Genomic DNA, 26134 nt, shown 5'->3' on the forward strand with positions numbered 1-26134 from the left:
ACTCACTGTCCAAAATTGTCCAAAATCGGATAATAAATGTGGCTTTTATGGGCCTAAGACCTCAAATCGGCGGATCGGTCTGTATGGGGACTATATCAAGCTATAGTCCAATATAGCTCATTTTCGAGCTTAACCTGCCTAAAAAGAATCTGTACAAAGCTTCAGCTCATTATTTCTATTTTTAAAAACTGTAACGTGATTTCAAGAGACAGACGAGCAGGCAGACGGATGGCGAGCGAGCAGACGGATGGAAATTTCGTAACAAATTTCTTAAAGAAACAATTTCGCAACAAACTTTTAAAAGAAAAAATTTCGCAACAATTTTTTATAGAAAAAATTTTGCAACAATTTTTTATAGAAAAAATTTCGCAACAATTTTTTATAGAAAAAATTTCGCAACAATTTTTTATAGAAAAAATTTCGCAACAATTTTTTATAGAAAAAATTTCGCAACAATTTTTTATAGAAAAAATTTCGCAACAATTTTTTATAGAAAAAATTTCACAACAATTTTTTATAGAAAAAATTTCGCAACAATTTTTTATAGAAAAATTTCGCATAAATTTTTTATATAAAAAATTTCGCAACAAATTTTTTATATTTTTTATAGAAAAAATTTTGCAACAATTTTTTATATTTTTTATAGAAAAAATTTTGCAACAATTTTTTATATTTTTTATAGAAAAAATTTTGCAACAATTTTTTATAGAAAAAATGTCGCAAAAAACCTTTTATAGAAAAAATTTCGCAACAAATTTTTTATAGAAAAAAATTGCAATAAGTTTTTTATAGAAAAAAATTTGCAAAAAGTTTTTTATAGAAAAAAATTTTTAACAACTTTTACAGAAAAAATTTCGCAAAAAATTTTGTATTGAAAAAATTTCTCCACAAATTTTTTATAGAAAAAATTTCTCTACAAAATTGCTAACATTTTTTATAAAAAAAAATTTTCCAACAAATTTTTTAAGGAAAAATTTTTATAAAATTATTGTTGGCAATAACCTTTTTCAAAAAAAAAAATTATACAAAAATTTAGAAAAAATTTCGTAACTTTTCCATTAAAAAAAAGTCGGAAAAGATTTTTCATGGAAAAAAATTTTGCCACAAATTTTTGTGCGAAAAAATTTCGTCACAAATTTTTGTGCGAAAAAATTTCGTCACAAATTTTTGTGCGAAAAAATTTCGTCACAAATTTTTCATAGAAAAAATTGAACACAAATTTTTTATAAAAAAAAATTTTGACACAAATTTTTTATAAAAAAAATATCGCAAATGATTTTTATAGAAAAAATTTTGCCACAAATTTTTGTGCGAAAAAATTTCGTCACAAATTTTTTATAAAAAAATTTCGACACAAATTTTTTATAAAAAAATTTCGACACAAATTTTTTATAAAAAAAAATTCGCCACAATTTTTTTGTAGCAAAAATCGCCACAAATTATTAAAACAATTTTGCCATAATTTGCTTACAGAAAAAAATTTCGTTACAAATTTTTTCTTAAAAATAATTTCGCCCCAAATTTTCTATGGAAAAAATTTCTTCACAAATTTTCTATAGAAAAAATTTCTTCACAAAAAAATTTTAATAGAAAAAATTTCGCCACAAATTTTTTAAATATAAAACTTTCGCCACAAACTGTTAATAGAAAAAATTTTGCCAAAATTTTTTATAGATTGTTTCTATAAAAAATTTTGGCAAAATTTTTTGTAGAGAAAATTTCGCCACAAACTTGTTATGGAAAATTGCGCCACAAGTTTTTTATAGAAAAAGTTTCGCCACAGTTTTTTTATAGAAAAACCTTCACCACAATTTTTTAATAGAAAAAATTTCGCCACAAAATTTTTATAGAGAAAACTTTGCCACAAATTTTTAGACGCAAATTTTTTAAGAAACATTCCGCCACAATTTAAAAAAGAAAATTTCGCCACAAATTTTCTGTAGAAAAAACTTCGCTACAAATTGTTAAAAAAAAAATTGGAAAAACTTTTTTAATAGAAAATAATTTCGGCATAAATTTTTTATGGACAAATTTTCCCACAAACTTTTTATGGAAAATTTCGCCACAAATGCTTTATAGAGAAAATGTTGCCACAAATTATTTGTAGAAATTTTCCCTATGAACTGCTTATATAAAACTTCGCCAAAAATTTTTTTGAAAGAAAAAATTTTGCTACAAATTTTTTTAGAGCAAATTTGGCCAAAACCTTTTTATAGAAAATTTAACCACAAACTGTTTAGAAAAAATTTCGCCACAAATTTTTTGTAGAAAAAATTTCGCCTCAAATTTTTTTTAGAAAAAATTTCGCCTCAAATTTTTTTAAGAAAAAATTTCGTCACGAATTTTTTTTAAAAAAAATTTCGCCACAAATGTTTTATAGAAAAAATTTCGAAAAAAATGTTATAAAAAAAAATCGCCACAAGTTTTTTAAGAAAGAATTTCGCCACAAATTTTAATAAAAAAAAAATTTAGCAACAAATTTTATATGAAAAAAAATTTGACAAAATTCTTTAAAATAAAATTTCGCCACAAATTTTTAATAAAAAATTTCGTCATAAATTTGTTATAACATAGCCACACATTTTTTGTAGATAAAATTTAACCACATTTTTTTTAGAAAAAATGTTGCCACAATTTTTTGTTATAGATAAAATTTTGTTATAATTTTTTTTAAAAGTCTCGTCACAAATTTTTTATAGAAAGATTTTTTTTAAAATTTTATATATATTTTTTTTTAATTTTTTAAAATAAATTTTTATTGTCCCTTATGTTTTTAAGAGTTCTTTTCCAAAATCTTATTTTTCTAAAATTTCCTGTGTTTCCAAAATTTCATATTTCATTTTAAATGTTTTTTTTTATTTATTTTTTTTTTCAATAAATTAATTTTTGTAAATTTTTTCAAAAATTTTATTTTTCCCCTTTATTGGCTTCTAACCAATCCTCTTTAATTATATCAGCAGCCTTTTCGGCTATCATAATCGTTGGACCATTGGTATTTACCCCCGGTATCGTAGGCATTATGGAAGCATCCACAACTCGTAAATTACTAATTCCCTTGACCCTTAAGCTAGGATCAACCACTGAAGTGTTGTCGGTTTGGGGACCCATTTTAGCTGTACCCACCGGGTGATAACAAGTGGTGGTCATATACCTGATATAGCAATGCCAATATTCCATACTTTTAAATTCCAATTGTTGGCAATCCTCTAAAGGCAATTCAATTATTTCCGCCTGTTTTTCTTGTAAGGCTGGGGTTTCCACATATGTTTGCAGATATTTCAAAGCCTTTGCCATGTTATGCTCGTCCTCGAGTTCACCAAAATAGTTGGCATCTATGAGAGGAGGATCCTTGGGAGATTTTGATTTAAGACTTATAGTTCCCCGAGACTTGGGGTGGACTAGCAGTAGCAGAAATACAAGTAAATCGTGATTCTCTAGGGTTTGTAGCAAATGATGGGTTATTTCTTTTTTCATTGAAATGCCTTTGGCAAAGTTTTGCAAAACCATCTTTTCGCCTTTTTTAAAACTCCTATGAATTATTTCCAAATCATGATTTTGGTGGGAATCATTCAAATTTATTAGGCCCACCAGATCGGTAAGACCTATAGTGGCCAGGGAGCCATTTTTGTATACCAAATAATTGTAGATGTTATCCAAACTTTGTTCCGTAACTAAATTGGGGTCTTCGAATTTAACAAACACCAAACTCGTGACATGATCTTGGAGATTGTGGCCCACAGGCAAGTTTTTTACCAAAGGTATGTGCAAACGCTGTAGCATTTCTGTTGGGCCTATGCCAGAAAGCATAAGCAATTTGGGTGTATCTATGGAACCAGCCGACGAAATCACCTCTCGTTTGATTTTAACTTTGAGAGTTCGTCTTTCTCTAAGGCGAAATGTTACCGTTTTCACTTTCTGATTTTGGGAATCGAAATCCAATTTCATAACTTGGGCTTGTTTGATAACATGCAGATTGGAACGTTGGGAGGCTGGTGTTAAATAACCTTTGGCCGTGGTGGTACGCAGGCCATTCTTAACGGTGCCCTTTATACGAGCATATCCCTTATAATTATCTTTAGAAAATTCTCCTGGCAGAGCTTGACCCATTTCTTGGGCTGCCTTAAAGAGTGTGGTATAAACCTCCTTTAGCACATTCTGAAAATAATTCACTTCTATATATCCCTGTGATGAGGAATTGTTGTTGGGGGGTGTTACAGATTTTTCAAAATAAGGCCAAACATCATCATAGCCCCATCCTGCATTGCCCATATTCAACCACTCATCATAAACTTCACGACTGCCTCTAAGATACATTAAAAGGTTGACAGCTCCAGATCCCCCCACAACTCTGCCACGCGGCCAATAGCATTGGCTGTTGTCAAAGCCAAGGCAGGAACGATTATTGGCCAATGTGGTGTAGTTATAGACAAACGGGCTGTGCAAGGTGCTAAAAGCCAAGGCAGGCACCTTAAAATGAGGACAAAGTTTCAATAGGCCGCTTAATGTTTCAAATGCTAAACTTACCTCTGATTCCTGTGGTGGATTGCCACCAGCCTCCAAGACCAACACCTTCCACTGGGGATTTTCACTAAGGCGACTGGCGATTACGGATCCTGCTGTACCTGCACCTACGACCACAAAATCGTAAGCTTCCAAACCATGCATTAAGGCAGTATCACCATAATCCCTAGGATATAATTCTGACCTTGCCAATTGACATTGGGCCCCCATAAGATATTCCGTGAGCAAGGTGACCATGGTGTTTAAAGCTCCCACACTGGGGGCAGGGCATTGATGACAGTGGTTGGCATTCCCAATCACAAACATTCCGTATGGTGTACAAAAAGCCCCCAAATGTTAAAGTCACGCTTATATGCACTTGTATGGCACTTAAACTTGAAGTTTAAATGAAATGAGCGAAATGCAGGTTATTTATATACGAGTAGAAATTCAATGGCATAACATCGAATTGGTTAAGGTTAATCATTTCGTTCGGCCCATTAACTGATAAGAAACCTTAAAATAGACTACAATTTTCGCTGCTAGGCCAAATCATATGAAAATTAGGGCTGAAAATCTATTTTCTACAGGAAATGTGGTTCAATTCGGCAAAAAATAGAAATGGAATTTTAACAAAAATTTCCCAAAAAAATAAAATTTTGTCAATATTTTATTTCTATAGGAAATTTTTGTCAAAATTACATTTCTTTGGTCAAAATGTAATTTTTTTGGGAAATTTTATTAAAATTTAATTTCTTAGAGAAATTTTACCAAAATATCATTCTTTGGGAATTTTTTAAATTGAAAATGAATGAAAATTTAAATATTGCGCTAATGTATAACAGTACACATAATACATTTCGGACATTGCCTAAACTGTTATACTTAAAAAGATGTGCAAAAAATTTAGCTCATGACTCTATTTTCACTATTTTGCCAATAAAAATTTGTGACAAAATGAAATTATATACACATATACCAATGCATCGAAGTATAACACTTTTCGAATAATTTTCTGAACTGCTGTAGGTATAACGGTATACCATTATAATACATAAATTCAGTAACTGTTATACTAAAATCTAACTTTTGGCTCTACATACACACTCTTGAGTGTTGAAAGCTAATTAAAATTTTTATACAATTACTCAATGTTCCAAAGTATAACAGTATAACACTTTATGCCTAATTATCTCAACTGTTATACAAGCGTTATACATTAGCACCTGACTCTATCCTAATTGCAAATACTTTGTTCTTTATTCCACAAAACGTAAAATATTGAACAACATATAACAATATAACACTTTTACAATCATTTTGTTAACTGTTATACAATGATTATATGTGATACTCTCTCTTTTTGGGGTTAAGTGCTAAATAAAGTTTTCGGAAAATAAAATTATATACAAATGTTTACAGTAAAATAGTCAATAGTGTACACCCTTAACTGTTATACAACTTTTGTATAGTGACTCATGATTATATCTTCACTCCAAATTGTTTGAGTCTTCTAGCAAACTTAAAATATTGAAGATCGTATAACAGTATATTACTTTTTGAATAATTTCGTTAACTGTTATACAATAATTGTAGAGTCTGGGACTCTGTACTCTTTTTCGGGTTAATGGCGTACTATAATTTTCGAAAATATAAAATTATATAGTAATGTATAACAGTATAACACATTTCAGATAACTGACATAACTGTTATACATCTGTTGTACTGTGGCTCATGACTCTATTATCAGTCCAACTTCTTTGAAGCTTCTACTAAACATGAGACATTGAGTAAAACAGAACATGGCAACACTTTCTTTATAGTTTTGTGAACTGTTATACAATGATGGTATATTGTGACTATATTTACTACTAATATATAAAAGTTCAATAGTTAATAGTTAATTATCTTAACTTTTTTACAGTCCCCATGGCTACATCTTTACTCTTAATCCTTTGAAATTTCTACCAATCTTGAAATATTGAAAAACGTATAGCAATATAACACTTTCCCTATAACTTAGTTAGCTGTTATACTCTGATTGTTGGTTGGACTCACTCTTTTTTGGATTAATAGCTAAATTAAATTGTCGAAAAATAAAATTATATACAAATGTATAACAGTTAATAGTGTATATCCTTAACTGTTATACAAATTTTGTGTAGTGACTCTATCTTCAAATATTTTCAGTCTTTTAGCAAACTCCAAATATTGAGTAACGTATTACAATATGACACTTTTCGAATAATTTCGTTAACTGTTATACACTGATTGTTGGTTGTAACTCTGTACTCACGCTTTTTGGATTAGTGGCAAATTAAAATTTTTAACTAAAAAAGATTATATACTAATATATCACACTATAACACATTTCAGATTATTACCTTTACTGTTATACTACTATTGTATAGCGACTCATTACTCAATATTCAGTCCAAATCCTTTGGAATCTTTTTTTTTCGAATATATCTGTTAACTGTTATACAAAGATTGTTTGATTGCAACTCTATACCCACTCTTTTTCTGGTTAAAAATTAAATAAAATTTTTGAAAAAATAACCATACATACTAAAGTATAAATGTATAACGCTTCAAAAATAATTATTTTAACTGTTATACAACTCTTGTACAGAAGCTCATGACTCTATATTCAATCCACAATCTTTGAATCATCTCTAAACTTAAGATATTGAGAAATGTATTAGAATATAACACTTTTTGGATGACATTGTTAACTGTTATACAATGATTGTAAAGTGTGACTCTGTACTCAATCTTTTTCGGGTTAATGATGTTTCATAGTTTTCGAAAACCTTAAATTAAATATTAATATATCACAGTATAACATATTTGGATAACTGTTATACAGTGCCTAATGACTCTGTTATCAGTCTAATTTATTTAAATTGTCTTCCGATCATGAGATATTAAGTAATGTACAACATTGTAAAACTTTTTGTATAATTTTGTTAACTGTTATACAATGATTGAAGGGTTTGACTCTATACTCACTCTTTTCCGGGTTAATGGCTAATTATGATTTTCGAAAAATACCAAATTGTGTACTACTAACAGTACAACACATTTCAGATAACTACCATAACTGTTATACATCAGTTTTACAGTGGCCCATGACTCCATAATCGGTCCAATTTCCTTGAATCTTCTACTAAACATGAGGTATTGAGTAAAGTACAACATTGTGAAAAGTTTTGGATTATTTTGTTAACTGTTATGCAACGGTTGTATATTGTGACTATATTTACTATTTTCCAAGTTTAAAGTTAAATAATTTTCGAAAAAAATAATTTTATATACTAATATATAGAATTACAACTGTCAATTGTTAATTATCTTAACTGTTATACAGTGACCCATGACGTTATCTTCACTGCAAATTCTTTGAAATTTTCACCAATCTTAAAATATTGAATAACCAAGAACAATATGATACTTTTCGAATAATTTCTTTAACTGTTATACCAATTAAAGGTTTGGATATGACACTTTTCGAATAACCTAGAACAATATGATACTTTTCGAATAGTTTCTTTAACTGTTATACCAATTAAAGTTTTGGAAAATATAAAACTATATACTAGTTTATAACGCTATAATACATTTCGGATTATAACCTTAACTGTTATACTAATATTGTGAAGCGGCTCATTACTCCATCATCAGCTTATATCATTTGAAATCTCTTTTTTGAATAATTTCGTTAACTGTTATACAATAATTGTTTGTTTGTGACTCTGTACTCACACTTTTTCGGGCTAAAGGTTAAATAAAATTTTCAAAAATAAAAACATGTACTAATGTATAACAGTATTATGAGTATGGGATGATTATCATAACTGTTATACAACTTTGGTACGAAGGCTCATTACTCTTTATTCAATCCAAATACATTGAATTGTCACTAAACGTAATATATTGAGAAATGCATAACAATATAACACTTTTTGGATGACTTTGTTAACTGTTATACAACGATTGTGGGGTGTGACTCTATACTCACTCTTATTCGTGTTAATGGTTACTTACACAACTGTTATACTTCTGTTGTACAGTGGATCCTGACTCTATTATCTATCAAATTTCTTTGAATCTTCTACTTAACATGAGATATAGAGTAAAGTAGAACATTGTAAAACTTTTTGGATAATATTGTTAACTGTTATACAATTATGGCAAATTGTGACTCTATATTTACTACTATAACAGCTACAGGTGCAATAACTCTAAAATAGTGGCTCAGTCTTCTTCTAAACAAAGTTGACTCAAATCCCATCCTTTTGGCTTCCGAAGCTTTCAAGAATTCCGAAGCCCAATTTCTTCAAGTATATCTTGAGGAGGAGAAAATGTCGCCAAGTTTGGATTACCCAATTTATTCAAATATATCTTGAGGGGGAGAAAATACCGCCCAGTTTAGATTACCCATTTTGGAGAATTCCAAAACGCCGGTACACTCACCATCTTTTATCCTCGTATCTAATCCAAATACATAACAAGAAACTTCATATAATATGCCTATCTTGTATTTATGACCTCAAATATTTACAACAACAACCCTTTGTTTCTATTTTTCAAAGTCAAGACCAATCCTCTTTAATCATATGCGATGCCTTTTCCGCTATCATTATGGTGGGTGCATTGGTGTTAACACTCACTGTGGTAGGCATTATAGAGGCATCGGCAACTCGTAAATTTGCCAAACCCACCACCTTCAAACGTGGATCCACAACTGAGGTGGGTTCTGCCATTGGACCCATTCTTACAGTGCCCACCGGATGATAAGTTGTCGAGGACATATACTTGATATAACATTGCCAATATTCCTGGCTTTTAAACTGATGTTGATCACATGCCTCCAAGGGCACTTGCACAATTTCCGCCTGTTTCTCCTGCAAATCTGTGGTATTGACAAATCTATCCATGAAGTTGAGAGCCTTCACCATAGTGTCTACATCTTCTTGTTCAGCAAAATAATTGGCATCTATGCGGGGCGAGTCTCTGTATGATTTGGAGTTTAGGCTTACAGTTCCACGAGATTTGGGATGTAGTAGAACTATGAAGAAAATCAATATGGCATTTTCTTTCACTACTTGAAGTAGATAATCTTTCGGCTGCTCCTTCATTACTACATCTTGTAAATAGGTTTCCATTTTTTCAGTTTCATTTTTCTGCATTGAAAAATTTAAAATTTGTACATCAGGATAGGTGGTGTTGCCTGCCGCCTCTTCGTTAAGATTCACTAAACCCACTAGACTTGATATGCCCAATGAAGCCAAGGGCCCTTTTTTGTAGACCAAATATTCATAGAGATCGTCTAGCTGCTGCTCAGAGTTTTGTTGTGAGCCATTAAACTTTACAAATAAATGAACAAAGACATGGTCTTGCAGATTCTTGCCAATGGGCAAATTTCGAATAATTGGTATATTGAGGGGTTTCAAAATCTCCTGGGGACCTATGCCGGAGAGCATTAAAAGTTTGGGTGTATCTATGCTACCCGCTGACAATATGAGCTCCTTTTTGATTTTAATTTTCAGGCGCTTCTTTTGATTGACCATAACCTCCAGTGAAGCGACTCGCTTCATATTATCTTTGTTTTCGAAATTCATTTTAATCACCTGGGCATTTTTCATTAGTTGTAAATTTTGGCGATATGGCCCCACACGATTCAAAAATGCCTTGGCCGTGGTTGTTCGTTGGCCATTCTCAACGAAACCTAAACTAAAAGCATAGCCCACTGTATGATGCTGATCAAACATTTGGGGTAAGGGAAGATTCATTTCCTGGGCTGCCTTTAACAACATTGCATAGACCTCTTCATAGATTTTGGCTCTCTCGAATAAATTGATTTCTATATAACCTTTGGGATGTTGTGGGTCCTCGTTTTGAGGTGGTGTTACAGATTTCTCGAAATAGGGCAAGACATCATCAAAACCCCAACCGGTATTTCCCAAATCCATCCATGCATCATAATCGCGACGATTGCCCCTCAAATATATCATAAAGTTAATGGCCCCTGAACCGCCCAACACCTTGCCACGAGGCCAATAGCAACGATCATGCTTCAAAGCCAAACAGGATCTCCCGTTAGGTTGTGTATAATAATTGTAATTGTATTGGGTATGCTGCAGATTTATAGCCAAAGCGGGAATCTATATTTGGAGAAAGGAGAGGATTTTATGATATATTGGAAGTTTAGTCCACCATAACTCACCTCTGTTTCCAGCGGTGGAACTCCTCCAGCTTCCAAAATTAAAACCTTCCACTGACGATTCTCACTAAGACGGCTGGCCACCACAGAACCGGCTGATCCTGCTCCCACTACCACAAAATCGTAACTAAGGCCACCATTGGGCGTATCGTTGGTGGAATTTTTCCATTGATTTATGTCACAGGTGGCTTCCAATAGATATTCGGTTAAATATGAAACCATGGTGTTTAAGGCTCCCACACTGGGAGCCGAACACTGGGAATTTGTGCACCAAGAAGTTGATGCCATGCTTGCAGAGCTTTACTTTAACGTATTCGTAATTGGACTGTCGTTTAAATACTTTGCAAAGTTTTAAATTTGCTTAATGTAAATTCAACCACCTGCATTTTTTGTTACCCCAAACCTTTAACGAGCAATAATTTTGCTAATGTATTACCATTTAACATTATCAGTCATGGCATTAGGTGATAATGGCAACTCCATAAGCTTCTATAACAAATGGACTAAAGAGGCCTTTAAGTGCTCTAAGGTAAAAAATAAATCAATTGTGTTTCAAAAAAATAAAATTTAAAATTTAAAAGAAACACAAAAAATAAAAATTAAGTAAACTGATTAATTAATATATAACAGTATAACACTTAATTATCTTAATTAGAATACAACTCTGGTGCAGTTATACATGATTCTATCTTCACTCCAAATCCTTTAAATATTATAAAAAGACTTAAAATATTGACGAACATATAAAGTAACCGAAGAAATAAAATTATGTATAACAGTATAACAGTTAACTTAAAATGGCTTAGGTGTATGTCCATAGTGGCATGGGGCGGACTAATGTCCGTACACTCTTTTCGACCTAACCTAACCTTACTTTAACTTAAAACATTGGCTAACGTATAAAATAAACGAAAAATTGAATTATTTATAACAGTATAACAGTTTTCCGGTGATTGTGTAGCTGTTATATGTTCCACGACTGTAACTCTTGGCGATATTTTCTCTTCAATGCCTCCAAATAAATAACAAAATTAAAAAGAAATGTATAATGTATAACAATTTTCGTATAATTGCCCTAACTGTTATACAATAATGATAGCTTGTGACTCTTGATCCTTCTTCACTTCAAAGCCTTTAAATTTCTTCAAAAAATAAAAATACTGAGTAAAGTATGACAATATACCACTTATAGCATAATTTTGATAACTGTTATACAATAGATCTAGTGGGTGACTCTTTAGACACTCTTTGGCGGAGTCAATATGGATTATTATAATTTTCAAAAAAATTAATTTATATTCGCTATTTTGACAGTATAACACGTTAAGGTAAATTACCTAAACTGTTATACAATAATTGTATAATTACCCTTACTGTTATACAATAATGAAACCTTGTGGCTCTTGTTCCATTATATGACCAGTTAAAACTTATTTAGAATTGCCGACAAAATTAACTTATATAACACTTTAAGTGTTGTTTCCCTAACTGTTATACGCATAATGATTCTCACGTAGCCTCCACTCTCACTTCAAAGCCTTTACATTTCTTTAAAAAATAGAAATTTCTTCAAAAAACAATTTAAAAAATATATTGAGTGATGTACGACAATATAACACTTATCGCAAAATTTCGATAACTGTTATACAATAGGTCTAGTCGGTGACCCTTTACATACTCTTTAGTTTTGTTTCCCTCACTGTTATACGCATAATAATTCCAACTTAGCCTCCACTCTCACTTCAAAGCCTTTAAATTTCTTCAAAAAATTAAAATACTGAGTAAACTACGACAATATAACACTTATGGCATAATTTCGATAACTGTTATACAATAGATCTAGTCGGTGACTCTTTACACACTCTTTGGCGGAGTGAAATTGGATTATTATAATTTTCAAAAAAATTAATTTATATTCGCTATTTTGACAGTATAACACGTAAAGGTAAATTACCTAAACTGTTATACAACAATTGAATAATTGCCCTAACTGTTATACAATAATGATAGTTTGTAACTCTTGTTCCATTATATGACCAGTTAAAACTTATTTAGAATTGCCGACAAAATTAACTTTTATATTAATATATAATAGTATAACACTTTAAGTGTTGATTCCCTGACTGTTATATGCATAATGATTCTCACGTAACCTCCACTCTCACTTCAAGGCCTCTAAATTTCTTCAAAAAATAAAAATTTCCTCAACAAATAATAAAAAACAAGTAAAAAGGCGTTAAGTTCGGCCGGGCCGAACTTTGGATACCCACCACCTCGGGTATATATGTAAACCACCTTTCATCAAAATTCGGTGAAAATTTCATACCTTATGACCCATATCAGTTATATCAAAATATGTTCCGATTTGGACCAAATAGTAATAAGTACAGTAGCTATATCTAAAAATTAACCGATCTGAACCATATACGACACTGATGTTGAAAAGCCTAACATAAGTTACTATGTAAAATTTCAGTGAAATTGGATTATAAATGCGCTTTTTATGGGGCAAAGACTTTAAATCGAGAGATCGGTCTAGATGGCAGCTATATTCAAATCTGGATCGATCTGGGCAAAATTGAAGAAGGACGTCGAAGAGCCTAACTAAACTCACTGTCTCAAATTTCAGCGACATCGGACAATAAATGCGTCTTTATGGCCCCAAAACCTAAAACCTAGATATCGGTCTATATGGCAGCTATATCTACATTTGGACCGATCTTTGCGATATTGCAGATGTATGTCAAGGGGCTTAACTTAACTCACTGTCCCAAATTTCGGCGACATCGGACAATAAATGAGCATTTTATGGGCCCAAAACCATAAATCAAGAAATCGATCTATATGGCAGCTATATCCAAATCTGAACCGATCTGGGCCAAATTGAAGAAAGATGTCGAGGGGCCTAACGCAACTCACTGTCCCAAATTTCAACAAAATCGGGTAATAAATGTGGCTTTTATGGGCCTAACACCATAAATCGGAGGATCGGTCTATATGGCAGCTATATCCAAATCTGAACCGATCTGGGCCAAATTGACAAAGGATGTCGAAGGGCCCAACACAACTCACTGTCCCGAATTTCAGTGGAATCGGATAAAAGATGTGGCTTTTATGGCCCTTAGACCCTAAATCGGAGGGTCGGTCTATATGGCAGCTATATCCAAATCTGGACCGATCTGAGCCAAATTGACGAAGGATGTCGAAGGGCCTAACAAAACTCACTTTTCCAAATTTCAGCAAAATCGGATAATAAATGTGGCTTTAATGGGCCTGAGACCCTAAATCGGCGGATCGGTCTATATGGCAGCTATATCCAAATCTGAACCGATCTGGGCCAAATTGACAAAGGATGTCGAAGGGCCTAACACAACTCACTGTCCCGAATTTCAGTGGAATCGGATAAAAGATGTGGCTTTTATGGCCCTTAGACCCTAAATCGGAGGGTCGGTCTATATGGCAGCTATATCCAAATCTGGACCGATCTGAGCCAAATTGACGAAGGATATCGAAGGGCCTAACAAAACTCACTGTCCCAAATTTCAGCAAAATCGGGTAATAAATGTGGCTTTTATGGGCCTAACACCATAAATCGGAGGATCGGTCTATATGGCAGCTATATCCAAATCTGAACCGATCTGAGCCAAATTGACAAAGGATGTCGAAGGGCCCAACGCAACTCACTGTCCCGAATTTCAGTGGAATCGGATAAAAGATGTGGCTTTTATGGCCCTTAGACCCTAAATCGGAGTGTCTGTCTATATGGCAGCTATATCCAAATCTGGACCGATCTGAGCCAAATTGACGAAGGATGTCGAAGGGCCTAACAAACCTCACTTTTCCAAATTTCAGCAAAATCGGATAATAAATGTGGCTTTTATGGGCCTAAGACCCTAAATCGGCGGATCGGTCTATATGGGGGCTATATGAAGATATAGTCCGATATAGCCCATCTTCGAACTTAACCTGCTTATGGACAAAAAAAGAATCTGTGCAAAATTTCAGCTCAATATCTCAATTTTTAAAGACTGTAGCGTGATTTCAACAGACAGACGGACAGACGGACAGACGGACGGACATGCCTAGATCGTCTTAGATTTTTACGCTGATCAAGAATATATATACTTTATAGGGTCGGAAATGGATATTTCGATGTGTTGCAAACGGAATGACAAAATGAATATACCCCCATCCTTCGGTGGTGGGTATAAAAATAATAAATAAATAATAGAAAAAAAATATTGAGTAAAGTACGACAATATAACACTTAGCGCATACTTTCGATAACTGTTATACAATAGATCTAGTCGGTGACCCTTTACATACTCTTTAGTTTTGTTTCCTTCACTGTTATACGCATAATGATTCCAACTTAGCCTCCACTCTCACTTCAAAGCCTTTAAATTTCTTCAAAAAATAAAAAAATACTGAATAAAGTACGACAATATAGCACTTATGGCATAATTTCGATAACTGTTATACAATAGATCTAGTCGGTGACTCTTTACACACTCTTTGGTGGAGTGAAATTGGATTATTATAATTTTCGAAAAAATTAATTTATATTCGCTATTTTGACAGAATAACACGTAAAGGTAAATTACCTAAACTGTTATGCAACAATTGAATAATTGCCCTAACTGTTATACAATAATGAAACCTTGTGACTCTTGTTCCATTATATGACCAGTTAAAATTTATTTAAAATTGCTGACAAAATGAACTTATATACTAATATATAACAGTATAACACTTTAAGTGTTGTTTCCCTAACTGTTATACGCATAATGATTCTCACGTAGCCTCCACTCTCACTTCAAAGACTTTACATTTCTTTAAAAAAATAGAAATTTCTTCAAAAAACAATTTAAAAAAAATATTGAGTAATGTACGACAATATAACACTTATCGCAACATTTCGATAACTGTTATACAATAGGTCTAGTCGGTGACCCTTAACATACTCTTTAGTTTTGTTTCCCTCACTGTTATACGCATAATAATTCCAACTTAGCCTTCACTCTCACTTCAAAGCCTTTAAATTTCTCCAAAAAATAATAATACTGGGTAAAGTACGACAATATAACACTTATGGCATAATTTTGATAACTGTTATACAATAGATCTACTCGGTGACTCTTTACACACTCTTTGGCGGAGTGAAATTGGATTATTATAATTTCCGAAAAAATAAGTTTTTATTCGCTATTATGACAGTATAACACGTAAGGGTTAATTACCTTAACTGTTATATAACAATTGTACTGTGGATTCAAACTCCATTATTTTCGTTCCAAATTCTTTGAATGTACTACAAAACTTGAAATATATATTTCTCGGCTTCATTTCACTAGTTAAAAGTTAATAAATATTTCCAAAGTAAAAGTATAACACTTAATACTTAAGTACCTAAACTATTATACAACTTTTGTTCAATGTTTCATGACTGCAAAATCTTTTCAATCTGCTACCAAACTTTAAATATTGGGTAACGTATAATAATATAAAAGTTCTCGGGTGTTTTTGTTAACTGTTATACAATGTTGTTGTTGTTGTAGCTATATTTTCATTAAAAGGCGCCAATAACTCGCCTTGCGCCGCCTGGCCTCTCACTGAGACTCTTTGCTAGATACTACAATTCAACAGTATAACACTACACGTATGATCTCAACTGGGTTTTATATTCTCTATTTTGAGATCTAACGATTTAATTGAAGTTTCATAAGAAATAACATTATTAACAAAATTTTTGCGTTATAACACTTATCTGATAAATGCTCTAACCGTAATAATCCCCAATAAAATTGTTATATCATCTATGTCGCATTTCCTCATGTATTTGACTATGCCAATTTCGCTTTCATATGTACCACTGGTAAATGGAATGAAATTTAAATTTGTGTGCTTTAAAAGCATTTAAAATTCGTAGCATACTTTAGGGAGCCTCATTTAAAATTTCCAGCAAACTTGTCATTTAGAGAGAGTACAAATTTACCGACCGTGGCAAATTAAAGGTTTTGGGATTATAAAACGAATTTGTCTTGTCATAGGCGGGGCGATGAGGACAGCGCTCACTGGGGCACTGAAGACTATTCTAAATATCCGACCCATTGACACACAGATTAAGTGTGAGGCAGCCACTGCCGCTATGAGACTTAAGGCGATGGGAGAATGGATTGAGGATGGGAGCAGCTCATGCCATCGCGGTATAATCGGATACCTGAGATGAACCTTGAAGTCGAGTGCGAGGCACTGCTGCCATCGGCACAGTCTTAGATTGACGGAACCCTAGTATTGCCATCAGGAAGATCATATTACACGGATGGATCAAAGCCAGAGGACACAGTGGGCCTGGGGGTTTATATTGGGAACCCAGGGACTGAGATATACATATACTTTTTTCCAAAGGTCAACTTATACGTTTCCAACCACTGCGCTATGTATGATTTCAATCGGTCCATTGTTTGATATAACTGCCATATAAACCGATCTTGGGTCTTGACTTCTTGACCCGCTAGAGAGCGCAATTTCTATCCGATTTGACTGAAATTTTGCACGTGGTGTTCTGGTATCACTTCCAACATCTGCGCTAAGTATCATTCAAGTCGGTTCATAATCTGGTATAGGTGTCATATAAACCGATCTTGGTTCTTGACTTCTTGAGCCAATAGAGGACGCAATTTTCATCCGATTTGGCTGAAATTTTGCATGAGGTGTTTTGTTATGATTTCCAATAACTGTGCTCAGTATGGTGTAAATCGGTACATAACCTGATATAGCTGCCATATAAACCGATCTGGGATCTTGACTTCTTGAGCCCCTAGAGGGCGCAATTCTCATTCAATTGGGAAGAAATTTTGTACAACGGTTTCTCGCATGACCTTCAACATTCTTCTTATATATGGTCTGAATCGGTCCATAGCCTGATACAGCTCCCATATAAACCCATCTCCCGATTTTGCTTCTTGAGTCCCTACAAGACTCAATTCTTATCCGAATGAACTGAAATATTTTTTTTATATATATAGAAAAAATTTTTTATAGAAACCAAAATTAGATTTTTTAAACAACACCAACAAGTTTGTCTTTGTTTTCACTTCTCCTTGAACTTTCGCTTCATTTGAATGGCTATTAAATTCGCTAAACAATTACACTAGAATACAAAACTTGAACAAAATACTATACAGAGGTACTGAAGTTTCAATTCGATTTTGTTGGAATCCATGGAAAACGAAGATATCTTTGGCTTTTTAAGTCACTTTGTATATTTGATTTTTTTTTTTTCCTAAGAAGTTTCATTTATTTTTAGAAATTTCTAATTAAAACAAATAAAAGCGTGCTAAGTTCGACCGGGCCAAATCTTATATGCCCTCCACCATGGATCGCATCTGTCAAGTTCTTTGCCCGATATCACTAAATAGGGAAAGAATTGATAATAAATAAGAATGGCTACGCTCTTGGAGATATACCAAGGTATAAACCAATTTTGGCCATATTTGGTATGTTGGAGACCAAAGTGGAAGTCGTTGTGCAAAATTTCTCAAGAAGTATAATGGAAAGATCAGTTTATAGGGATACTTTACCAGGTTATGACCCGATTTAGACCATACCTTAGCACAATTGTTGAAAGTTATATCAAAACACTTGATGCTGAATACCAACCAAATCGCATAATAATTACGCCCTCTAGCGGCTCAAGAGGGCAAGATCCGAGTTCGGTTTATATGGGAGCTATATTATACTTGGCACAGTTGTTGTAAGTGAAATCAGAACACTTCACGCAAAATTTCAACCAAATCGGATAATAATTGCGCCCTCTAGCGGCTCAAGAAGTCAAGATCCGAAATCGGTTTATATGGCAGCTATATCAGGTTATGGACCGATTTGAACCATTCCTAACACAATTGTTGGAAGTTATAATAAAATACTATGTGCCAAATTTCAGCCAAATCGGATAATAATTGCGCCCTCTAGCGGCTCAAGAAGTCAAGATCCGAAATCGGTTTATATGGAAGCTATATCAAGTTATGAACCGATTTGGACCATACTTAGTACAGTTGTCGCAAGTTGTAATAAAACACTTCATGCAAAATTTCAGCCAAATCGGATAATAATTGCGCCCTCTAGCGGCTCAAGAAGACAAGATCGGAAATCGGTTTATATGGCAGCTATATCAGGTTATGAACCAATTTGGACCATCATTAGAACAGTTGTCGGAAGTTATAATAAAACACCTCATGAAAAATTTCAGCCAAATCGGATAATAATTGCGCCCTCTAGCGGCTCAAGAAGTCAAGATCCGAAATCGGTTTATATGGCAGCTATATCAGGTTATGGACCGATTTTAACCATTCCTTACACAGTTGTTGGAAGTTATAATAAAACACTATGTGCCAAATTTCAGCCAAATTGGATAATAATTGCGCCCTCTAGCGGCTCAAGAAGTCAAGACCCCAGACCGGTTTATGTGACAGCTATATCAGCTTTTGGACCGATTTAAACCATACCTAGTACAGTTTTTGAAAGTCATAACAAAACACTTCATGCTAAATTTCAGCCAAATCGGATACAAATTGCGCCCTCTAGCGGCTCAAGAAGTCAAGATCCCAGATCGGTTTATATGGCAGCTATACCAGGTTATGAACCGATTTGAACCATACTTGGCACAGTTGTTGAAAGTCATAACAAAACACTTCATGCAAAATTTCAGCCAAATCGGATAATAATTGCGCCCTCTAGCGGTTCAAGAAGTCAAGACCCCAGATCGGTTTATGTGACAGCTATATCATATTATGGACTGATTTAAACCATACCTAGCACAGTTGTTGGAAATGATAACAAAACACCTCATGCAAAGTTTTAGCCAAATTGGATAATAATTGCGCCCTCTAGCGGCTCAAGAAGTCAAGACCCCAGACCGGTTTATGTGACAGCTATATCAGCTTTTGGACCGATTTAAACCATACCTAGCACAGTTGTTGAAAGTCATAACAAAACACTTCCTGCAAAATTTCAGCCAAATCGGATAATAATTGCGCCCTCTAGCGGTTCAAGAAGTCAAGACCCCAGATCGGTTTATGTGACAGCTATATCATATTATGGACCGATTTAAACCATACCTAGCACAGTTGTTGAAAATTGCAACAAAACACCTCGTGCAAAGTTTCAGCCAAATCGGTTAAGAGTTGCGCCCTCTAGAGGCTCAAGAAGTCAAAATCCCCGATCGGTTTATATGGCAGCTATATCAAAACATGGACCGATATGGCCCATTTATAATCCCAACCAACCTACACTAATAAGAAGTATTTGTGCCGTGTGTCTAGCGGCTTGAAGCTTTAATCCTTTGAAAATTAGTAAGCTTTTGACAGACAGATGGGCGGAGAGACGGACGGGAGGACAGACGGGCGGACATGGCTAGATCGACTTAAAATGTCAAGAATATATATACTTTATGGGGTCTTAGACGCATATTTCGAGGATTTACAAACAGAAGTGCAAAATTAGTATACCCCCATTCTGTGGTGGAGAATATCTTATATACAAAATTCAGTTCGTGTTTGTTGGTTTGTCGGTTTGTTTGTTTGTTCCGTATAGACTCAAACTCGGAAGGGGGGGTGGACCCTTCCCCTTACCCCAAAATTACTACCCAAAAATAAAAGTTGACCGATCGGTACAATATGGGATTCAAATGAAAGGTATTCAAGAGAAGAGTACGAATTTCATAATAAAAGTTGAGTCCATGTACCTCGGGGGGCCGCCCCAAACCCAAAACCTCTTAAAATAGTCTTTTTTGACGGTCATGACAATATGTGACTCAACTGAAAGGTATTTGGGAGTAGAATACGAATATGATCAGGAAGTAGGAATAGGTTTTGTAATTTATTGATAAAGGAAGGGGGCGGACCCTCCCCCGTTACCCCAAAAACACCAACCAAAATCAAAAGTGGACCGATAGGGACAATATTGGTATCAAATGAAAAGTATGCGGGAGTAGATAACGCATCTGGCATACAAATTCATGTCGAAGTATAGGGGGTTAACCCATCCCCACAAAAACTCCCAAAATGGATTATATAATTTTTCGGTATCGGAAGGGGGGCGGACCCTCCCCCTTATGCCAAAAACACAACCCAAAATCAAAAGTAGACCGATCGCGACAATATAGATATCAAATTAAAGGTATTGGAGATTAGAATACGAATATGGTATTAAAATTTTAGTCTAAGTACCCATCGGGCCGCCCCAGACAAAATGGACAAAAAAAAATGAATCTGTGCAAAATTTCAGTTCAGTATTTTTAAAGACTGTGACGTGATTTCAACATAGAGAGGGACATGGCTAGATGGTCTTAGATTTTTACGACGAACAGGAATATATATACTTTATAGGTTCGAAAATTGATATTTCGATGTGTTGCAAACGGTATGACAAAATGAATATGCTCCCATCCTTCGATGGTGGGTATAAAAATCAATTTATGTTTGTTTGTTTGTCGGTTTGTTTGTTTGTTTGTTCCATATAAACTCAAAAATGGCTGAACAGATCAACTTTAAATTTTCACAGATTGTGTAGGTTGATATCGGAAGGGGGGACCCTCCCCCTTATGTTAAAAGGACAATCCAAAATCAAAAGTGAACCGATCGGGACAATATAGGTATCAAATGAAAGGTATTGGAGAGTAGAATACGAATATGGTATTAAAATTTGGGTCCAAGTATCCATCGAGCCGCCCCAGCCCCAAAACTCCCCCAAACTGACATTTTGGACGTTGATTTCAATATGGGGCTTAAATGAAAGGTATTCGGGAGTAGATTTCGAATCTGGCATACAAAATCAAATAGAAGTATGAGGTGTCACGCCACCCCTCAAAAACGTCATTGGACCCATTATGACTATATGATACTTGGCTGAACCGATTTTCTTATGGACCCATTATGACTATATGATACTTGGCTGAACCGATTTTCTTATAATTTTCATAGATTGTGTACGTTTGTCTAGAAGGAAACATACGCTATATAATTTTTAGATATCGAAGGCGGACCCTCCCCCTTACCCCAAAAACGCCACCCATATGCAAAAGTGGTCCGATGGGCACAATAAGGGTATCAAATGAAAGGTATTGGAGACCAGAAAACGAATATGGTATTAAAATTTGGGTCCAAATACCATGCGCCCGCCCCCCAACCACAAAACTCCTCTAAACAGATATATTCGAAGTTCGTGTCAATATGGGACTCAAATGAAAAGTATTAGGCAGTAGCTTACAAATATGGCATCAAAGATTAGGTCCAAGTATTGGGAGGTCGCCCACCCCCAAATACCTCCAAAATGGGCATATTAGCCGACCATGGCTATATGGGACTCAAATGAAAGGTATTAGGGAGTAGATTACGAATATGACATTAAAATTTGCGTTCAAGTCTAGGTGGCGCTTTTCCTCCTAAAGATACGTCAAATTTGACCCATTATGACAATATGGGACTCAAATGAGAGGTATTTGAGAGTAGAAAACTAATTTGATATTCAATTTTGGAGTCAAATGTTTTGGAGTACGTCCTAAAGCACACCCTAAACTAAACTTAATTTCCGTTGGGAATAAAGAACGAATTTGATATCCATATTTGAGCCGAAATGTCTGAGGTGCCATCCCTCTCCTAATGAGAACATTACCCTAAGGAAGAACATTACCACCAGGAACCGAAAAGGGGCAAATTCTCACTTTTCTCTCTTTTACATAATAAATAGTCCAAGAACATTTTATTTTAATTTTTTTTTTTTATAAAATTTTTTTACACTTCAACCACTGTGATTACCAACAAGTTTTGTTTAAAATATGAAATTTTCGTTTCGCATAGACTCAAACAAAACAGAATCCGTACATCAAAACCTTTGAAAAATTTTGATGTATCACAGTGTTATTTTCACCACACACAGAGATGTGCCAAATAATGAAATTTAAATTCATAAATTCGTTAGGCAAAAGAGCAGCTTTTTTCAAAACAGATTTCTTGAATACGTTTTCTCTATTTTAATTATTCCCAAATAGTCAAATTCTGCCGGCAGCCCTAGTCTGCTGGTAGAAGCAGATAGAAATTCAGAGAGTCAAAAATTGTTTTTGGGTTATTGACCATCTCAAAAAGAAAAAGAAGTCGGTGAGATTCTGATGTCTGAAAGAAACAACAACAGCGGCGGCAGCAGCAACTACACCACCAACCAGCGATAAGCTGAGCAAATATTCAAACTATACAGATAGTCTTTCCCACATAATACGCTCATTTGGTTGGTAGCGATTCAAGTTAAACGTTGTACAGATGTCGGCAGCTACAAGTTTAGCCGCTCAGTGTGCCATACCGAGTGTGGGCCCAGTTAATGCACTGGTGACTTTGTTGGTCCAAAGTATTTTAACTGCTCAATGTAATATCTCGCGAGTGGATGAATGGCCAGAGGATTATGGCGATGAGGCTTTGCGCAAGGGCTTGGATACTTTTGACTTTGTGGTAATTGGAGCTGGATCTGCTGGTTCGGTTATGGCCAGCCGTTTGAGTGAGAATCCCCTATGGAAAGTTTTGCTTTTAGAAGCAGGCGGTGATCCTCCTCCAGAATCGGAGGTAAGTTTTTGAGTTTCAAATGTCTGCTCTTTGTTCTCAAAGCTTCCTCAAATTAAGATTCCTCTTCTGCTGTTCTATAACCAACATTCAAATGCCACGTACGCCTATCATCCCTTACCCAATGAGCGTTCCTGCAAGGCCTGGGAAAATAATCAATGCCACTGGCCCCGTGGCAAAACCTTGGGCGGTTCGGGAGCCATCAATGCCATGCTCTATGTGAGAGGTAATCGCCGCGACTACGATCGTTGGTGTGCCGAAGGCAGTGAAGGTTGGTGCTACGATCAGGTCTGGCCTTATTTGCAAAAATCCATAACGCCCCAAGGTGATGACTCTCACCCCCTTGGCCATATGACCATCAATGAATTTGGTCGTTTCGATGAGCATATATCGGAGTTATTCCTACGCGGTTCGGCTGAGCTGGGTATACCCCAGGTAGAGGATTTCCTGGAGGGTAGCTATCTGGGCTATGCTCATGTAAAGGGCACCATTGTCGATGGCCAGAGATCCAGTTCCGCCAAAGGCTATTTGGCCAAAGTCAGCAAAAGGCCCAATCTGAAGGTTATCAAAAATGCCCAGGTGACAAAATTGAATTTCAATAAAAATGGCGATCAAGTGGAGTCAGTGGAATTTAAGCTAAGACAAGAACACTCTCTCAAAGTGAAGATTGGCAAAGAGGCCATAGTCTCAGCTGGAACCTTAGATGCCCCCAAGCTTTTAATGCTCTCGGGAGTGGGTCCCCGAGATGTTTTGGAGCCTTTGAATATACCAGTGATTCATGATTTGCCCGTGGGTGAAAATCTGCAGGACCATGTCATAGGCCATATCTACATTCGTGTTCCAGCTGAACCTGGCGATCCTAAAAAAGATTTAGATAGCATCTATGACTATATCATGCATAACAGTGGACCCTTTACTGGCATTGGCCCCACCTCCTTGACGGGTTTCATAAAGACCAATGCCTCTAATCCCGAACCCTATCCAGATGTGGAAATGCATCATATAACTTTCACCAGGGGGAAATCTGTATTCCTGCAACTCTATCTCAATGCCATGGAGGCGAAGCCAGCTTTCAAGCAATATCTGCTGGACCAAGTGGAAAACTATGATCTCATTGATGTCTTTGTATTGGTATCCCATCCTGCATCAAAAGGCAGCTTAAACTGCAATCCTCTTCATACAAAGATCCACCTCTCATAGATGCTGCCTACTTCTCCCAAGACGAGGATATGCAAATCCTTTTGAATGGTTTCAAGTACATGGAAAGTTTAGAACAAACCTCCGCCTTTAAGGAGATGCAAGCCGAAATCATTCACATACCCATAGAGGAGTGTGATAAGCTAACCTTTAAAAGTCCCGAATATTGGCGTTGTTATGCCTCATATTTCTCTGGTACTTGCTATCATCAAACGGGCACTGTGAAAATGGGTGCTGCAAATGATAAAAGTGCCTGTGTAGATCCTCAATTGAGACTCAAGGGTGTCGATAATCTACGAGTGGTAGATGCCTCCATTATGCCCTATGTGACTAGTGCCAATACGAATGGTCCCACCATAATGATTGCGGAAAAAGCAGCCGATATGATTAAAGACCAATGGCAAGTAGGAGGGAAAACTGACGAAGAGTTGAAAGAAGAATTATAAATTTTTATAAAAACAAAAATATAAATATTTCTATACAAATTTTGTTAAAAAAAGATGATACTAAAAATATTTATATATTTAAAAAAATATTTTTTTAAATAAAAATATTTTTTAAAAAAATATTTTTTTAAATAAAAATATTTTTAAAAAAAATATTTTTTTAAATAAAAATATTTTTTAAAAAAATATTTTTTTTTTTTTAAACATATTTTTATAAAAAATATTTTTTTCGAAATATTGAAAAAAGAAAATATTTTTTTAATATATTTTTATAAAAATTTCTTTAAAAAGAAAATTTTAAAAAAATATTGTTAAAAAATAATTTTTCAAACAATATAATTTTATAAAAAATATATTTTTATACATAAAAAATTTTTTCAAAGAAATATTTATAAAAAAATTATATTTTTAAAATATATATATAAAAATATATGTATATAAAAAAATATAATTTTTAAAAACATACTATTATAAAAATATACCTTTTTAATAATATATTTAAAAATATATAAATTTTTATCAAAATATGTATATTTTGATAAATATATTTTTTAAAAATATTCGTCTTTATAAGAAAAAATTTTTTTAAAAATTATACATTAAAAAAAACATTTTTTTAAAACATTTGTTGAAAACATTTAAAAAAATAATTCTTTTTGAAAATATTTTTTAAAAAAATTTTTCAAAATTTTTTTTTTTTTTTAAATTTTAAAAAAAGTAATTTTTTTTTTTTTTTAAAATTTTTTTTGGAAATTTTATTTTTACAAAAAATGTTTTTGCACAAAAATTTTTTTCAAAGAAAAAAATTTTATGCAAATATTATTAAAAATAAAGTAAATAAATTTAATTTTTTTTTTTGAAAAAAATTTTTGGTGCAAAAATTTTTAAAATATTTTTAAAAAAAAATTTTTTTAAAAAATATTTTTTTAAAAAATTTTTTTTTAATTTATTTTTTTAAAAAATTTTTTGTTTTATTTTTTTTAAAATAATTTTTTTTTTAAAAATATTTTTTTTGGAAATTATATTTTTACAAAATATGTTTTATACAAATATTTTTAAATATAAAGATAAATAAATTAAATTTTTTGTTTTTGAAAAAAAAATGGTTGGTACAAAAAAAATTTTATAAAAATATATATTTCAAAAAATTTATTTA

At 33.7% G+C, this 26134-nt stretch overlaps 2 protein-coding genes and 1 pseudogene across 2 annotated transcripts; 1 reads left to right on the top strand and 2 right to left on the bottom strand.

Moving 5' to 3' along the window:
* Nucleotides 1-2878: 2878 nt before the first annotated feature.
* On the bottom strand, nt 2879-4890 carry LOC106085759 (glucose dehydrogenase [FAD, quinone]). The gene is made up of 2 exons (XM_013250163.2): nt 4525-4890; nt 2879-4467 (listed from the first exon to the last, which is right to left on the bottom strand). Exons 1-2 carry the CDS (start codon nt 4825-4827, stop codon nt 2908-2910), a joined length of 1863 nt encoding a protein of 620 aa, XP_013105617.2. The 5' UTR covers nt 4828-4890; the 3' UTR covers nt 2879-2907.
* Nucleotides 4891-9020: 4130 nt separating this feature from the next.
* Nucleotides 9021-11226, bottom strand: LOC106085758 (glucose dehydrogenase [FAD, quinone]). The gene is made up of 2 exons (XM_013250162.2): nt 10731-11226; nt 9021-10668 (listed from the first exon to the last, which is right to left on the bottom strand). Exons 1-2 carry the CDS (start codon nt 11013-11015, stop codon nt 9097-9099), a joined length of 1857 nt encoding a protein of 618 aa, XP_013105616.2. The 5' UTR covers nt 11016-11226; the 3' UTR covers nt 9021-9096.
* An 11795-nt stretch (nt 11227-23021) lies between these two features.
* On the top strand, nt 23022-24978 carry LOC106085762 (glucose dehydrogenase [FAD, quinone]-like; annotated as a pseudogene).
* Nucleotides 24979-26134: the final 1156 nt, after the last annotated feature.

Source organism: Stomoxys calcitrans, chromosome 4 (assembly GCF_963082655.1).
Source record: "Stomoxys calcitrans chromosome 4, idStoCalc2.1, whole genome shotgun sequence".
In the NCBI taxonomy this organism is placed as follows: domain Eukaryota; kingdom Metazoa; phylum Arthropoda; class Insecta; order Diptera; family Muscidae; genus Stomoxys; species Stomoxys calcitrans.

Excerpts from the sequence above, each read along its gene's own strand:
- LOC106085759 (XM_013250163.2), bottom strand. The coding sequence starts at position 4,827 with ATGTTTGTGATTGGGAATGCCAACCACTGTCATCAATGCCCTGCCCCC. Across the intron at positions 4,468-4,524 it reads ATCCACCACAGGAATCAGAG|GTGCCTGCCTTGGCTTTTAG; the intron begins GTAAGTTTAGCA and ends CCTCATTTTAAG.
- LOC106085758 (XM_013250162.2), bottom strand. The coding sequence starts at position 11,015 with ATGGCATCAACTTCTTGGTGCACAAATTCCCAGTGTTCGGCTCCCAGT. Across the intron at positions 10,669-10,730 it reads TTCCACCGCTGGAAACAGAG|ATTCCCGCTTTGGCTATAAA; the intron begins GTGAGTTATGGT and ends CTCCAAATATAG.